Source organism: Nyctibius grandis, chromosome 10, assembly GCF_013368605.1.
Source record: "Nyctibius grandis isolate bNycGra1 chromosome 10, bNycGra1.pri, whole genome shotgun sequence".
In the NCBI taxonomy this organism is placed as follows: Eukaryota; Metazoa; Chordata; class Aves; order Nyctibiiformes; family Nyctibiidae; genus Nyctibius; species Nyctibius grandis.
In genome coordinates this window covers 21,157,890-21,175,937 of record NC_090667.1, presented here as the reverse complement: position 1 = coordinate 21,175,937, position 18,048 = coordinate 21,157,890, and the positions used below count along the sequence as shown (strand labels likewise).

General features: G+C 35.1%; 1 protein-coding gene across 1 annotated transcript in view; it reads left to right on the top strand.

Moving 5' to 3' along the window:
* Window positions 1-18,048, top strand: part of ERC2 (ELKS/RAB6-interacting/CAST family member 2) — a 432,595-nt gene that overhangs the window by 41,640 nt on the left and 372,907 nt on the right. Inside the window, 2 exon segments of the mRNA XM_068409226.1 lie at window positions 10,349-10,372; window positions 10,988-11,404. Coding sequence (XP_068265327.1) covers window positions 10,349-10,372; window positions 10,988-11,404 — 441 coding nt within the window.

The following is an 18,048-nucleotide window of genomic DNA, read 5'->3' as shown; positions in this document are numbered from 1 at the left end:
AGTTTGATTGGAGCTACTGAAATGTCTATATTGATTTTTTTTTTTTCCTTAACTGTAGCAGAACACATAGATCTAAAGCTCCTTTTCAAATTGTTTCAATGGGAGATGATTATGTATTATGGTTAATCAACTTGCAGTACTATTGCTAGTAGAGAAAAAAAAATAGGAAGCTGAAGAGTGCCGTTTTGTGTATGTTGCCTGATTAAAATATAGAAGGGAGAGGTTGAAATTGGAACTTGATTTATCGCTTTTTTATTTCTGGCTTACTAAAAGCTGTGCTTGAAATTGTCGTATGAATAACTTATATTCATATGATTTTTCTGGTGGCTGCATTAAGAGAATATAGTTAGAAAGTTTCAAAATCAAAAGGTGGAGAGGATAAGCAGGTCATACAAAATGTTAAGGTGCCCCACTCCCACAGCCGTCAGTGACACTATGCATTTGTCTCATGTCAATGAAGATTTTCTGTATAGAACCTTCAAGCACCCATTTCACATGTAAATGAAACACGTATGTTTGCAACACAGTGCTGAGGTTTTGTCTACTTGTCTCTCTTTTCTATTCTGTGTTTTTCAATATAGTGTAAAATCACTGGGATCTCTTCTTGAGGAATCGACAAGCTGTATCAGGCTGTCACATTTCCCGATTTTGTTTCTTAGATAGGATACTCAAAATGTTAGCTTTCACAGTATCTGGCATACTAAGGTCACTTGAGAAACAAACACATACTGTATATTATGGAAATAATTATTTTAATATTTCTAATGTAATTCACATCATTCAGTGTTTTGTCCATTACTACTTACTGACAACGGCAACCATCTCTATTCCAGTCTGTTATGACCTTATTGGAAACACTATTTGGACACCTATATAGTTTTCCTTCATGTGCATTTTTCTTTGATAGCTTCAGCAGAACCTGTAGTGTGTCCACAGATATTTCTGTCCTCAGATTTTATTTTATTTTAAATGGAAGAAGTGCGGTGTTTCTTTCTTTGGAGGCAGACTGCAAAATAGGAAAAGGGAGCCCAGTTCACACGATCTTTATCTAGGAAAAGGATTGTTTCTATTTTTATTTTTTTCAAGGTAATAGTGATCTTTCTGCCAAAAGCCTCTAAACTTTGTAGCAAAAGACCAAGCAGATAAGGGGAGGGACTGTAGATCAAATACCACAGTTTTTTCAGTGTTTGAAATGTCACCTTGTTTACTCTCAGTGCTTTCCTTTTGTAAGTAATTTCTTGACTGAGTGCCTGAAAAAGAATTCCTTTAATGTAGCCAGACCTCAGTTTTTCAGAAATAAGAAAGTCATAGGCCTTTTTAGCATCCAAGATTTTTGCTATGCTATTATTTTGACTGAATCAGCAATATATTCTACTGTACAAAAAGAGAGAGGAAGTTACTTGCTAAATATTTTTTGTCTTATCTGGCTTTTTTAAAGCTGACAATCACAATCAACGAATTCTTAACTTCCCGTTCTTCATTAACTGAAGTTTGCACAATGGTTCGTAATGAACTGGTGTTACCAAATATAACCTCATGGATATACCAGGAAGAAGGCAAATATAATTTCCCATATTTTTAGACAGGTGCATTTCAGTTGTACGTGACCACAGGAGCAGGAATAGAGCTTAGCTCCCTATGACAAATGCAAATCTTAATTCACATACAGTCTTGCTTTTTAAATAAATATTCCCAGTATATGGTTTTGGCTTTCATTTCTGGGCCTACTGTGGTCATTGCGAAACCTAATTTCTTCTCAAGCCCCAAAACAGCATCAAAGAATGTTGATGCTATGACATTCTACAACTGTTTAAAAAAACAATTATGGAGTCCCCAGAGCTTTTCTGAGAAAGAAGATTGCACTCCAATAGATCAGTAATCTGTGCTGGAATCTGACAGGGCAGTGTTCAATCTGCAGCTGCTCCTTTGAGGATGTAGTATGTGATTTCACTGGGGGGGGGTGTCTACATTTTTCTTTCTTTAAAAAACCTAAAACAACACCACAAAACTAAAACACACCCCTGCCTTCTCCCAAGATTTGATTAATCAATTTCTGTATTGATAACATAAATTTGTACCTGATTTTATAGAATAAAAATATTTTAAAACTTGTAGTTGTGGTGAGACTGTCACAAATAATATTTTAACCATTTTTCAGACACTTCAGTTACATGTTGGCAGGTTTGAACATTTGCCTTTAGGAAATGATTTAATGGAAGCAGTTGTAATTGTTGGCAATCTAAAATGTTTAGTATTATATTTGCATGGCTCAAAACCAAGTGATTAACCTAAAAGAAATTTTCTATTTAAGCAACAGGTCAAGGCTTTCTGAGAAAGACTGCATGTACTGGGCTTATTCCAAGGCATGCAGATGAGAGCTGATTAATGCCTAACCCTGCAAAGTGGTAAAATACCACAAAAGTATACTGCGTGTTTTCTTAGGTGAAAATGTTAGAATGGAAACACTAGAAATAACTTACCTTAAAGGATAATAAGAATAATTTTAGTAGTGACTTTGATGAATGAGACACATGAAATAGACCAGACATAATTAAAAGCATTAAGGCCACACTTGTTTGATCTTGATGGTAGGAAAGAAACAGCTTTCTTTTGACTCTTAGACAAGACGTAAAGCAGAGGTGCTGATCGCTTATAATCATTAATGAACCCATATGCACTTTTCATAATAAGAGGTGTGTTAAAATTTAGTGTGTTGGCTAAATTCCATGTGATTTAGTAACTTAGCCCGGGTATGGCACTTTTGATGTTCTGGGTATTAAATAAATAATAACCCACTAATTATAACCATAACAAAAGAGGAAGATAATGATATTTGATAAACAGCTTGACATTAAACATCATTATGCTGGAAAATAAAATATGCTTTCTTCATGGAAACTTGAACTGGTTAGAAATCAGGGAGGAAATTATTTTTTTCTGGATTTTTTCCATTTTTTGGTTAAAATAAAATGGAAACAAAATTTCAATCAGTTCTAAATTCACAGTGCAGTGTGTTGTTAATGAACAACACTTTGCTCATTGAGTTTTAAGAAGGCTTTTTTTCCACAGAGTTTTAAGAGGTTTGTGTTTGTCTGCAAGTATCTTCTCCAAATAGAGCATATTGAAAATACTTGATAATTTACTGCAAATTGTTACCTTCTGAAAGCAAGCAATTATTAATTACTTTAGGGGCATATTTATGATGTTGAGTTAAATCTTTTTTGATAGGAAAGTTTTAACAGGAGAGAAGGCAATCCCAAAAACAAGGGCTTCCAGAATTACCAGGCAGTGAATCAGCAGAATTGCCAACCTACTGTTCTCTTTAGAGAAAAGGCTGAGGAGATAACTGGAAATCTGCTGTTTTCTGAGCAGAAGAGAGCTCGGAATGATGTGTTGTTTTGCTTTTTGTTTTTCTTTTCATCTTGTATCTCCTCATTTACAGTGGGGTTTGGGGATGGGGTTGTTGGGGGTTGTGTGTGTGGAATTTTCTTTGTTCTTTGGAAAAAGACTTGAGTACTTTTGCACTTTCCTAGACTTCTGCTGTGATGATGTGAAGCTCTGGGGATTCTGTTCTGTGACTGCAGTTATTCCTGGGATTAGCTGTAGGACTGAGATTCTGCTCATCTTTGGTAAACCATGGGCAGTCAGAATACAAAACGAGAGGATTGGTTATGTAGAGCCTAGGCCATGTGAGAAATCTTGTGTGGGGGGAGGGTAAAGGTTTAGGGTTCCAAATGGTCTAAAAGCTTCCTTTAGAGAGCCTTAAGTGCTTCAGTCCCCAAAAAGAGCGGAAATTATTTATCTGGGTAAGAAAAGAGTATCAGGGAAACTGCAGTGCATTAGAGGATGGAGGATTTATCACTGTATGTAGTTACTTTGTCCTATGAGAATAGTTTTTGAATATGAATGCCTAAGATTTATCTTTGAGTGTCCAAGACTTCTAAAACTTGCGTTGTTCTTACCTGGGTAGCTAATGTTACAGACAGAATTTTTTTTGGGAAAAAAAAAAAAATCTCCTTTTCTTAAGCTCGTATTTTGTTTTTTCCTCCCAGTAAGTTATAATAAGTAATCTTGAAACAGATTCTTCCAGGTGTGTTCAAATTGGTCAAAATCTGTTACCTGTGATTTTCAGTCAACTAAAATACTATTTAGTGATTCTGGCATTGCACAGCCCTAAAAATATAGTAGCAGCATTTTTCCATAGGGAAGAGGGGGAAAAAAGGAGTCCCCAGTCTTTTCATAACAGCATAACAGGACTGTTTAAAAGTTGTAGTAGTACCAGTAATGATCGCCTAAATACCAAACCTTGCATTTTGCTATGATACTGATGACTTACATGTTTTAATAAAGCTTTTTTTTTTAGTAACTAAAGAACTTGATGTGGGCATTTTTGTGAACATGTATCTTTGCAGATTATTTCTCTCAAGGCTTTGTTTGACTTATTACATTTCTAGAAGTCCCTTCCTCTTCTGGTTTTTATGATTACAGGCTTACAAGATTTGTCCCCCATGAGTATTGAAGTGATTTTTATCAATAGGAGGAAACATAGATTAATTCAGATTTTCTAGGTTAAAGGAATTGATGAAGGTTGTACTGAACTTTTGCTTTTGAGATAGTATACAAGGTAACAATAACTGAGTTCCTATTGGGACGTGTGGACTGAGGCAAAAGGTACTGTGTTTCCACTGAGGTAAGACTCTGTTCTGACTTTGGTTAAAGCTGGTTGATAAATATCAGAAATCCTCCACTGAATAAATAATTCAACAAATAGTACTTAGCTAGCTTTCTTCAGGGAAAAAAAAAATGCAGTATTGCATTTTAGTGGCAAAGTGAATTTGAAAGACCTGAAATAAGATCACACACCACAGAAAGCATTTGCTATGCTGGAGAAATGTAGTGGAAGAAAGAAGGAAAGGATTATAGGGAGAGATATTTCAGACATACAGTTAGTTTTTTTTCTACCCCAAAATAGTCTTTCCAATCTTACTTGTTTTTCACCAAAGTATTTGTGCAAGATGACCCAAAGAAGTCTGATAGTTTAGATTAAATACAACGTCTGTATTAAGAAACGCAGATTTAAATGTACATGACATTATTTAACTTGCAAAGCATGGTGTAAAGGGCAACTTTTATAGAATTTGATAAGGCACCAAATTTAAAAATCTAAGGAAAGAAAATATAAGGAAAGACAATAAACAAGAATTCTGTCTTTTCAAATACATGGTTCTACCAGCAAATGGTGTTATGTAGAAGTTGTCTCACATCTGTGGCACCTCCAGAATTTTTAATGCTGAAAATGCATCGTGTGAGTGGTCTGAATCTCCCGTGATTCCTCACAAATTACATCTGTCTTCTCCTTTCATCTCTTTCTGTCAGTCCTGTCTTATCCAAGCAAAATTCTTGTCAACTGATCCTCAGTGTTGTTGTTTGGATGCCAGAATTTTAAATTACATTAGACAGATGAGCAAATACATGGGAGAATCAATTTCTTAATTTATGCTGATGAAGAAAATATCTCCAATTCCCTTTTTGGTTTTCTCTTACAGAAGAAAATAAAGATTTGCATGTTTGTCCTTAACAATGTTTAGTTATAAATATTTGCAAGTCTAATGCTCATACTTGTTTCAGTAATATAACTAAAGTTAACATACAAATTGAATTAGATGCAGTTCATAAGAAAGCTTTAAGTAGTTTGTCACCTTTCAATGACAGAGCTTCATGCAGTGAAGAATGAAAATGGAGCAGTGGCAGATTGTAGAATAAATACTGAAAATGAGAGTATATTTGATAGTATAATTTGCTGTTATACTTGTTCAGATGTATTCAGTTATAGTTGTAGCTTTCTACTGTGTACAGTCACACAGTAGGATATTTTTTCCACAGTCTTCTGTATCATCATATATTTGCCACTGTCAAGAGACTAGACTATATCAACTGATCCTGCTCCGTAAGTGCTATATTTATGTCCCAAGACACAGGGCATTTTAGTTCCTTTCATTGCCTGCACCATAGAGATAATGTGATCATGCAAGGCTGTTTATTAAGATATCCCATACCATCAAGAAGTTAGCTGTAGAGACTACTTAAAACAATCACCTGTAGTTTGAAGAATAAATTCAGAAAAATACTGTGTTAGACTATGCTTTTTCAAAGGCTGTAACAGCTCATATAAAACTGATAAAATCCTTTGTCACTTTTATGTGTGTTAATAAAAGGGAAAAAAAGAAAAAAGAAAAAGTATATTGAAATCTTCAGTTTGGTTTGATTTCCAGCTCTTCTGGAAGTCTTTGTCATGAATCCATCCTGATGTGCTCCTATGTATTCCCATACTGCCAGCTGCCTGGTGTAAGGTAAGGCAGTTCAGCCTCACCTCACATCCCACCCTGCAGTGTGTGGATGTCTGTTGCCTGGACCTGCTCTCTTTCATGGATTCTGATTATTCCTTCTAAACTTGCAGGGTTTTGCTGTCAGTTGGTTTTCACATTGTTGGATTGTTTGACCATCTCATTATATGGAAGTTCTGGCGTTGAGAGAGGCTATGGAGAAGGAATGAAAAAGCTCTAAGAGAACTGTTTATCTATTACCAAGAAATTGGCATGGAAATATTTTTGGTCAACTGGTCTGTTTTTAATAGAAATTATGAAAAATATGATAGATCTTGCATGTTTTTTTGAAATCCCATAAAGTTCTATGTCTGTGTAATGACAGCAGTGTGACAGATATTCACAGCACTCCTACATTCCTCCCCCACTGCAATTAATTATGCAATTTATTTCCACCCTCACAACATTTGTTCTTTCCTTCTCTTAGCTAGCTGCAGATACAAAAATCTGTGCCAGCACAAGTCTAAATCTGGTCCATCATGTTCAAAGAGAGTTCTAAGTCTTGAAGGTGTACAAAAATGGGTTCTCTTATGTCAAAGTAGCAGTACTCGGCCACAGCTGAGGCTGTTAGTTTTAACATAATTACTGAGAAGCAGCCGCAGCTACTGTTGTGCTTAGTGACAAAGCTGGTTATGGGTAGAACCTAAGAACCGCAGACATAGGTTGCTGTGGGACAGAGAAGAAAAAAGCTGTCTGGTTTATCTTAACCAGAATTGCTTCTCGAGTTCTGATTTCTGATTATTTGTGTGTTGATCCAACAGTTTCAGCTTTTAAAGCTTGCATTTGGAAGGGTTGTACGTTAGCAAAGTGTATGTTAAGTTTGCTTTTATTTTTGTTTCAGAACATTTAAAATATTTTAGAAATGAGTTTCCCTTTGCTCAGCTAAAGTCTTATAGACATAGAGGCATTTGGTGTACAGAGACCACTTGACTTTGAAAACATGTATTTGAAAATAGTTTTTAGCATCAGGTAACAAATATTGTCTAATATAACATCAAGGGAATGTATCTTAAATCATTATTCAGATCAGAGAAAACAATTCTTTTCTTTTGACTATTTCTAGACTACTGGTAGTTGCTGAATATTGCTGTTGCTTAGTAGTGAAATAATTTTGAAATGCAGAGGACTTAGTTTACTGTGCTTATGCAAAGTAAATTTTATATAGGAGTTATTTCAGCCAGTCATTCTTTTGAAGAATGTATAGATATGAGCTTCATTCTTCAAATAAATGCCCTGGGACTGAAACTCTGGCTGATAGCTGGTGTGGATACCAATGTGAAAATTAATTAATTGAAAGGGAAATCTGGTTGTATAATGTTGAATGAAATTTTGTTTGATCAAAAGGAAGCATTTCACTTGGAAAAATTCTAACTCCATTTTAAAAAAAAAGACAATTAAAATTAAAAATAGCATGAAAAAGTTTAAAAGACTAAACTTCTAATTTGAAAAACAAAAAAAATACTTGAATTCTTTTGAGTTTTAGAGAGGCTGTTTGCCAAACTTGATGCAAATTTATGAATAGTTTAACTGGATACAAATCTATTTTTCCATAATTACTTATCTGAAAATTTTCAATAAGCTCTAACCAAGGCTTCCTCCCATATCAGGAAAAACAAGTGAAGATGCTTTAGATAGGTCAGTTATGACTTTGGACTTGTAATTATATAAAAAATGAAGCTGTTTCCCTAAATTATAAGTGAATGAAGAATTTTATATAAATTTTATTTCTATTTGATTGTGGTATTTTAAATTTTTGTCACATTTGCAACACACTAATGGTTTCCTTTGAGGCCTTTGAATAAAAATGTATTTTTGTAACTGGAAGCTGAGGGTCTCATGCATAATTGCTTTCTGTCAGAAGCTGGGATTTAAGTGCCACCCCCCTGCCCCCCCCAACCAGTAACAACAAAACCTGAACAGAAAAAAACCTGTTCCTTGAGCTTCAAGGTAAAAACTTGTATTATGAGTTCATAAATACTTTTTTAAAAATCCCTTACCAGTCATGCCACTGAAACAAACTACTGAGTGTAATTTTAAAGTAGCTTGCAACATCATCAGCTAAGCTAAAATGTTCTCAGAGATGAGAATGGAGATATTCCAATGTATTCTTTGAGGTGTCTGTCCTTTTTTTTCTAATTTACTTTTTTAAAAAAGTGAAATGTTACTTTTACCTACTCCCTTGCCTTTTCCATCTCAATAGTCATATATTGAAGAATGGAATGTAATGTGAGGGTGGTTTCTGATTTTCTTTTCCCTTTTCTATTTAATACTTTTAAACCAGTATTTCATCCATATTTCTGCTCTAATGCTAATGAAGAAAAATTATGTTTTCTTGTATAAAGGAAACTTGCAATCTCTTTAGTAAAAATGGAATTATTTTTAATTCAGCAATTTCAAGCGTCTCTTTTGCTCCAACTTTCAGTGTTGCAAAGCTACAAAGGATTAGAGAATACCGTTAAGTCTGTATTCTCTAATGCAAGATGTCATTTAGTTTGGAATCATCGCAAAACTACTGTATTGGCTGGTTAAGGTAATCTACAAAAATTATGTCCCTATGACTTAACGCAGTGAAAAAGCATTTGAAAAGAAATGGGTTTGATTCTGATTACTTTGCAGCATCTGTCCCTCTTTGTCATTGCCTTCCCATGTCTTTAATTTACTCATTCATGATAATAATTGAATATAATTTTTGTACTATTTGAAAAATTGATTTGTATTTATGCACTGAATTTCTGTGCTAAAACTATAAGTCTTTGGGTCATAAACACTCAGAATATTAGTAGATTTTAAAGTGGGAAAATTGCTACATCTAGAGGAGTTTAAGGTTTATTGGAAGTTTTTAAGCTTATGTAAATAATTAAAAAGATGATGAGATTATGAAAAGATAAGAATTACCATTAAATAAAAGCAGGGCTGTAAATGAGTAGCCTACATTTGTATGCTCTTAACTGAGTGTGTGCCTAATAAGATACAAATATTAAGAGAATTAAGATCTGGACATTTATTAACACAGCTCTATTTAATGATAGAACAGATTCAAAGTGTCTAATTGTACAGAATTCTACCACTGGCAATACTCTTTTCCATTTGAAATAACTGATAAAAGACATGATTTCAAAAGGTTGTTTTCTTAAGGTTTTGCATTTTTTCACTTAGTTTAAATTACTGTTGCAAACTGACAGCTTTAGATGGAATTATGCTAAACATGAAGGTAGTATCAAATGAAACGATGTTTTGTTGTTTGCTTGGGTTTTTTGTTTTGTTTTGTTTTTAGGCCATGGAGTTGCAGAATATCCATTAATGCAAAAAATTCTGGTGCTATGCATTTAAGTCCCCTAATTCCTGCAATTAAATGTCTTCTGGTACAGACTGTGTGACTATTCAGGAATTCATATTTCTGTAAATTCAGTATGCTGTGTAGGCAGTGAATGGAGGGGGAAAAATAAGAAGAAAACCAAATAATCAGATAAAAATATAATCTGAAATGAACATCATAAACCATAGTAATTTAGGATAATTATCTATGTTCCAATGTTAACACAGGCAAAATCCTTTTTGATTTTGATTTGTGTTGAATAAGGAGTGCAAGATTTACCTCTTGAACAGAGAAAGACCCTGTACTTGGATGTAGTACAGTATTTTAGGAGAAGTTACTGTGTTTTGAGAAACCTTAAAGTGTAAAAGAACAGTAAGATAAAATAGAGATGTTATTCACTGTGGGATTGTTTATTTCTAATATGTTTTTCCTTGTCACATCTATTGAGATAGTCTGTCTGTACTTTAGGTTTATATATTTGAGTACTGTGAAGTTGTTGGTGCCTTTCTGTATAACTCAATAAAATTATTTTTTTCTGTTGAAGGTACTTTTTGTTGAATTCAGTTCTTTCTGTTGAACCTCCTTTGCTTGCATCTGACCTTTATTTATGTTGATTTTGCTTCATTTTTTCATTTACCATGCTGTTCAGTTTTTGGATGCCAGGAGAACAAAGGTTTGTCCACTATTTGCAGTCAATTTATTTTTCAAAATTCAGTATTGCTTATTGTGTTTTTTTTGTTTGCTCATTAGAGATACAGTAATCCTGTTTACTAAACATGTTCATAGCTTTAGTTGCCAAAAGAAAAAAACAAAACCAACCACCCCAACTCAGCCCCTTCCCAAAGCCCCCTTCAATTATAGTGAATCCTTTGATTGACTTCATAAACTACAGTACGGTTGAGCACCATGAAGTGCAGAATTACCTTTAGTCTATGAAGTAATTTAGAAAACATGGAATACTGAGTCATTCAGCTTTGCAGGTACATACGGACTTTACTAACGGATGTGTCACTGCCTAGTGTTTGGGTTTGTTGGTTTGCCTTTCTTTGTTATTTATTTTGTCTGTAGCTGACACTATTGTGTGTGTGTGTGTTGTCATCTTTTTTTCAGAAGCACTTGAAAGATATTACAAGTATTGTCACATGCGTTTGCTATTTTATAAGGTCATTTGATATATTTTCATCATTGATTCTAATGAATTTTTGTAACAGCGTACAACAAAAGTTTAATCGAAGACTAATCCTACATTCAGATCCTAAACTGATTTTTTTTCTTTTCTTTATTGCAGCATCTGCAAATGACAATCCAAGCACTTCAAGATGAGCTTAGAACCCAGAGAGACCTTAACCATCTTCTCCAGCAAGAAAGTGGAAACCGAGGGGCTGAGCATTTTACCATTGAGCTCACAGAGGAGAATTTTCGAAGACTTCAGGCAGAACATGATAGACAAGCTAAAGAGCTCTTCCTATTGAGAAAAACGCTAGAAGAAATGGAGCTTAGGATTGAAACACAAAAGCAAACACTAAATGCCAGAGATGAATCAATAAAAAAGCTTCTGGAAATGTTGCAAAGTAAAGGTTTGCCATCTAAAGGAATGGAAGATGACAATGAGAGAACTCGAAGGATGGCAGAGGCTGAATCTCAGGTTAATCATTTAGAAGTGATTTTAGACCAGAAGGAGAAGGAAAACATGCATCTTAGAGAGGTAATGAAATACTCATTTATTTGTTTACAAGATATTGCCAAAGTACTTGCTGTGGTTTTAGAAATACCCTTTAGAATAGCTAAGTTTTCTTTTTCTGCTCTCATTTTTTCATAAAAAAGATAACATGCATTTTTTTACATCTGTAATAAACACACAACAGGACTATGACATTTGAAAGCAAGTATAAGAAATTATGGAAGAAAAGTAATTTTATTTGGGGCTTATTGTTTCTGACATTGTCGCTTTGCATAGTTTCTGAATTCTGTGTGTTTTGACAAATCAGTGTTTGGCAAATGAAGACTAGAAAACCACTGAAGAGAGAGGTGATGCCTTCTGATGCTGTTAACCAAATAGTCATGACTGCATGCTACTTTTGTGTTTGATTTTTATACCCCTGGTGTTTGAAATGAGTGGTTTAGAATGTTTTGTCTTCCATATAAACAAAGACTTCTGCCTATGTGCATTTCTAATGTATTTTCATGTGTGGTACCCCAACATTTTAGGTAAATATACCACATAATGTTGCCGTATTAAAACACTGGGGTGATGACTGCACTGTACTTTGAGAGATCCTCAATTTGATCCCAAGCCCACCCGCACCAGCTGCCCATATCACTTGTGAATGCATTTTTGGGACTGGATTTGGGATGGTTGAATTAGTACAACTGAAAGAAAATCTGGCCTGGTGTCAAGCCCATCTGCCCCTCTGCATCCCAGCAGCCCATCAGCATTACCATGTGGCTAGTGTCAGGCAAACCAGACAGTGTGAGTCTTCCTCAGAAAGACCCTGTTGCTTCCTACTGAGAGCAGCGCAAATTGCAGGGAGATTGAATACAAGTGATACAAAAATCGGAAATCTCCAGACCCCCCTCGCTTTCTAACTTTCCTCACGGGAGTGGGAAGCTGGGTAAGGAGTCCGAAAGAAAACTCAATAACACTGGAGTGTTATTAAGCAGGCATGCACAGTCATCTTCCCTGGTGGGCGTCGGGGGTGTGGGGTCTTCAGATGACGGTTTGTAGTCTTCCTCACTGTATCTTACGTCAACTCAGTCCTGCAATCACGGAGGCCGTGTCCTTCGAGGCAGCTGTTGCAGCTCCCTTATCTCTCTGTTCCCGTGCATCCGCCCATCCCAAGGCCCAGCCATCTGAAGTGAGAACATCCCGAGCCTCCTTATCTTACAGCCATTACCGCTCTCCAAATTGCAAAGGCTTTCCTTTGTTTAGTTCAGCACCCAGGATAATTGAGTAATTAAGGTATTTACAACATCCCCCTTGCTCTTGGGGCCCCAACCGTTTCGCAAGCTACCCACAGTAAGGGCAATCAGGACAAACAGGTCTGTTTCCTTAGAAACTCGGCAACACTTCTGACTGAATTTCCAGTCTAGTAAAAACACCAATTTGTCTGACAGATCAAAACATGAATAAAATTAGTACAAGAGCATAGAGAACTATTATTGGCTCCTATATATCACTAAAGGTATGAACGCTGGAGATTAAGAACAGCTATTTACATCTACAGAATGTTGTCAAAATATTTTTGCTATGGACAAATTCTTTTATATTTAGCTTATGGCTTCTTTAGTTTTCTTTTTTCTTCCTCTTTTTTTTTTTTTTTTTTGGTCTTCTCTAACCTAGAATATGTATTGAGGACTCAGGGGTATCTGGGGCCCATTTGAAGCTTGGAAGCTGGAAAATTTGCAAGGCACAATGATACATTTCAGTAAAGTTTTCTTGTGAAGGTGTGGATTGTGAATCTTTTCACATGCACAATTTTAATTAAAAAGTGATGCCACCCATTAATGGAGTCTGAAAGTCAATGGATCCTGAAAGGAGTTGCATAAGGAATTAATGATACTGACTTTGTGATGAGGGAGAACTGTGGAGAAGTCTATAAACTAGCAGACAAGTTTCTGGATTTAGAACTGCTATTCTCAGAGTAGTACATACAGTCTGTTTCAAGGATGGATGATTTGCTATTTGTTTTGTTATGTGATGGTTTGTATTTCAGCTGTTGCACCAGCGTCACTTAAGTTTGTGAATCCTAATTTGGGTATGTATTGGACATGAATAAATTTACAGCGGAAATTTTAAGAAGGTTTCTAATTAGCACAGTAGTTGACAGTAGTGAGAGAAATAGAACTAAATGGAGCTTGAAAAGTAGATAAAATATAAGCTTGCGAGTAAAGTCCTTGGGCATCCAATTTATTGATTAGTCAAAGGAATGCTGAAAGGAGATCATATTGCTACTTGTAGACTGTGCATGTTTCTCCTATATTTATACTGAATTAGTTTTATGTTTCAGAGTTCCCCCTGGGTTACACTCAGGGGCCAGGAAAAAAAGTGTTTCTCCCCCAATTTATATGAGAATATAGAAGTGGCCTTTCCTCTGGAGTACTGCAAGTACAGAATGGGGTTTCTGCTGACGACATGCTGATATGCCTTGGTAACTGGTCAAGGTTTAAAAATTTACTAGGTTTGCTGTCGGGAATCTGTCCATGTCAGATTGGCAGGAACTATCTAGTGATTTGGCAGTTTTGGTTAACAATTTCCTTGCTATTACAAGAATTCAAGGCTTTGGGTAAAGTCTTCCGTCTCTCCAGCTCTCTTCCTGTTGCATATGGTATTTACGGTGTGTCGTTTTGTTTTTTTTTTTTTTTTTTAATATATATTTTTATTTTTCTTGCAGATTTGAAGTTTCTTTTAGGAAGCTTGGAAATATGATGTGTTGGGTGTATGAACTCCTTAGAAACTAAATGTTTAGTAGATGCTTGCTTGTTTTTCCAGGAATCTGGATTTGATTGTTTAAGTGGGCTCTTGGAAAATATTCTGGTGTTCAAATTTTGTCTTTTGCTGTCTTGTTATGGGAAGCTGTCTGCATGCTTTGAGGGAATATCAGATATTCTGTATAGTTTTATCTATTTGTTAAAAGTCCAAATCGATCAACTTTTGATCTTCATGTGTAGCTTGGTAAGTCCTTGTTATTCTGCAGTGCTTGTTTGAATTACTGTCACTGCATGTAGTCTTCATCCTGCACAACACAGTTTTCCAACATAATGAAACACGAATTACTGTGTTGAATCTTCTGCAGGAGTCTCCTCACTGGATTTTTGTTTCTGTTTTTATTTTTTTAACTAATGTTTGTAAGTTTTCATCCTAACTGTGTAAACGACCTTGCAGAGTTACTGGTTTTTTTTTTTTTTCCCCCCTGAGAACGCTTTAAAAGTAAATGGGAACTTGGATACTTTTTTAATTAATTCCATTCATGAATTACTTAGTTTTTTCTCAAATTATGTTTATTTTCCTATATCTTTAACAAAATATTTGTCATTGTAGAACTTCATCTAAAATATTCTGTATTTTTGCAGGTTGGAGTATAGAGCTTGTGTTGAGTATATTTCTGAGAAACTACTATATTGTCATGTGTAACATACTGTGTGATTAAATCCTAAACACTTGTTTCTGTTTTTTAATTAGTTTTGCAATTTGGCTTTTTGACAGTGCACTTGAAACAAGTTAAGGAAGATGAACTTCTTTGTAGCAGCAAATTAAGTTATTCAACCAACAGAGTTTTCTGGTGTGTTGATTTACCCTTACAATGATAGATTCTGCTGTAGTCTCCAGCCAAAAGAGTGCTATCTATGAAAAAAAGCTGAACATGATGGAAATGAGGTTGAATGTGGAAAAAATAACTGAAGACTACTGATTTTCTACACTACGTTAAAAAGCCTGTATAGATTGACTTCACATAAGCTATGCTGTTGGTATTCAGTTTAAAAATACTTTCAATCTGAATTTTTCAGTTCTTGAAATCGAATCATGTACCATCCTGTTACCTTTTAAATCCTAGCTAGAGAAAGGACAAGACTTCTATGTATTTTGCTGACTTTTGAACATGTTTTCCCCTAACGCAACCATATCTTTCTCCCTTAGGTTGTTCATTTCTTAGTTCTTTAAAATAGTGCCAAAGCTGGAATCTATTTCCTCTCTTGGTTGTTCACAATCTTTTAGTTCTCTCAACATGGTGGAATTAGAAAGCTAATGGATGAGAAGCAGAAGAAATTGATTTTTTTTATTAATAATCACTGGTGGGTGGAATTTTGACCAAACCAGAGAATTAAATTAACATACGCTGGGAGAAACTGAAGCAACGGATCGTGAAACATTGGCAATTAAGGACACCTTCTTCTACACGCTCATGTCTCCAAAGGCTGTCAATTCTATCTTCTTCACCTGCACCTTCCTGAGCACTGATCATACGAAGAATTGAATAGTAAGGGATATGTTCTTTGTTATTCCAGAGCTGCTTTTGTCTAGCTCGTAATTTTTTCAAAGTTCACTTAACTAGCTAGAGAGAAATAACTTTTCTTGTTGTCCTTCAGTGTCTACCACTTCGTCAATTATGCAATGTTTCTCACGTTCATTTTCTGCCCATTTCACGTAAGCATGCATGTTACCAGAAACCAATATCCTACTGTTTTGATTCAAAATAATTTGCCAAATATCCAAGAATCATGTAAAATTTCTCCTCCTTAAGCCATTGATTGTTTGTGGGTTTTGTTTTTGCTTGGTGTGGTGTTTTTTTTTTTTTTTTTCTGTGAATAGCTGTAGCAGAATTTCATAATATAGCTGCCTTCAAAGATCTGGAATTTCTCCAGGCCTTAGATTATGTTTGTTAGTGAAGGCACAGGGAAGAGATGTACAAATAACTAGTGTACCAGATGCATAGCAATAACTCTGGAAAATAAAACAACCCATTTTTTTCTTAGTTTTCATATTCTTAGCAGATTTGGACTGACTTGGGCGTGTTAACTATCTGGCCCTCAAAGATTGTATCTTTCTGCAGTGCGCAGTCTATTGCATCTTTAAACTTTGTTTCACAGAGGCAAACTTTTGATGATAGGTTTACCCAAGTTTTGTGTTTGAAGGTCTTAGGAATAGCAAATTTGAGGCTTATTATTATAGAGGAGGAGGAGGAGGACACTTCAGCTGAAGTTGGAATCCTGCTCTTTTACAGGAATAGCAAAGAATGTCAGTGTTGGTAAGGTTCTTTAAAATGTTGGAAATAAGCTATGCAAAAAATGGGATTAGATTTCCCTGTATTAAGGAATTTAAAATATAGCCAATAAGCTTTCAGAAGGATAGCTAGATTCCCAGCTTTGTGTTAGTTTTTTGATTCACAAAGCAAGAAAGAACAAATAAAACTCTGATTGAATAGCAAGAAGCATGAGCATGTGTTTCTACTTCAGTTTTGGAGATGCAGCCTGTTGAGGAGGGAATGTTGAGCTCTTTTCTGTAGTTTCTGAGAACTTCTGCCCAGTTTGCACTCAGTTTTCCATCACTGAGTTAGACTGAATCCTGTGTATGTTACTAACTAACCTTGCTCAAATATTTTTGTTAATGTTTTTCAAAGGCAGCTGAATTTTATTACTATTTTCTGAGACAAAATGATATGGCATTGCTTTGATATGGCATTGCTCTGATAAGGAACTAATGTGTGGAACAAAGTGGTCATTTGCAGATGCACACACGTAAGAAAGAGGACGTGCTTGGGTTGGGCAGTCTCCCTGTAAGTATGTTAGTGGTTGAAAATCTGTCTTGCAGCCATAACATCATACCATGGTGGTATTAATGTTCAGAATTAAATATCATGAAGATCACTAAACACACATTCCTGTCAGAAAACACAAGATGCTTGCCTTAAAGTTCCTAAATTGCTTATCACGTCTCTTCTAGAATTTGAAATGAACATTTTTCTCTGTAACTTTGGGAGAATTGTGGGCAATGTGGGTATTTTATCATGTGGAAATCTAGCACAGATGTTTGGTATTACTTTTTTTCAACATGGTGACCACACATTATTTACCCTGAATACCATTAAGTATTTTTTTATTATTGCTGTTAAAAACTTGCCTTAGGCAAAGTCCCACTAAATCTCTAGTAAAGTCAAATGTTAAAATTCCAGCAAGTATTTTATTATATATACATACACGTATATTATACATGCTCTCTCTTTATAACATACAATTTCACTAAAACAGAATCTGAGATCATACAGGATTTTATATACACATTTTAACCCTTATCTTGTATGTATTCTTAAAATAATGTTGTTGCACATGGTTTAAAGCTACAGGCTTTTTATATTTAGTAGAAAGAACAACACAGCTTCTTTATTGTAATTTAAAGTGTACTTCTAAACTTTCAAGGATTTTTAGAAACTTGCTCTATCTTTGAACTCAGCTTGGTCAAATAATGAAGGCTGCTGATAGGATTTGAACTGCCATCATGAATTAGTTATTGAATGTTTTTAAAGTTATTAATGGAGCAAAGTTCCTTCTTCCACTGTGAGTAGAACAGATGCCTTGCAGACTTTTGGTGTTTACTGTAAATGTCTTACGCTGGAGCCAGTAGTAATTTACTAAGGAAATGCTTTACTAACACCAAACGTTTCTTCCCTGAAGTTAGTTATATAGATTAACGACCATTCTAGACTGATCGTCTTTATTAGGTTCATTAGTGCCTCCTTTCCTTTATTTCTCCTGGCTTAGCTCAAAATATTAATGTAATCAGTTGCTATAAAGACAATTACTTTCTACCAAAATATCAATAGTAATATGTGTTTTTAAGGTGACCTCTTTAAGCAT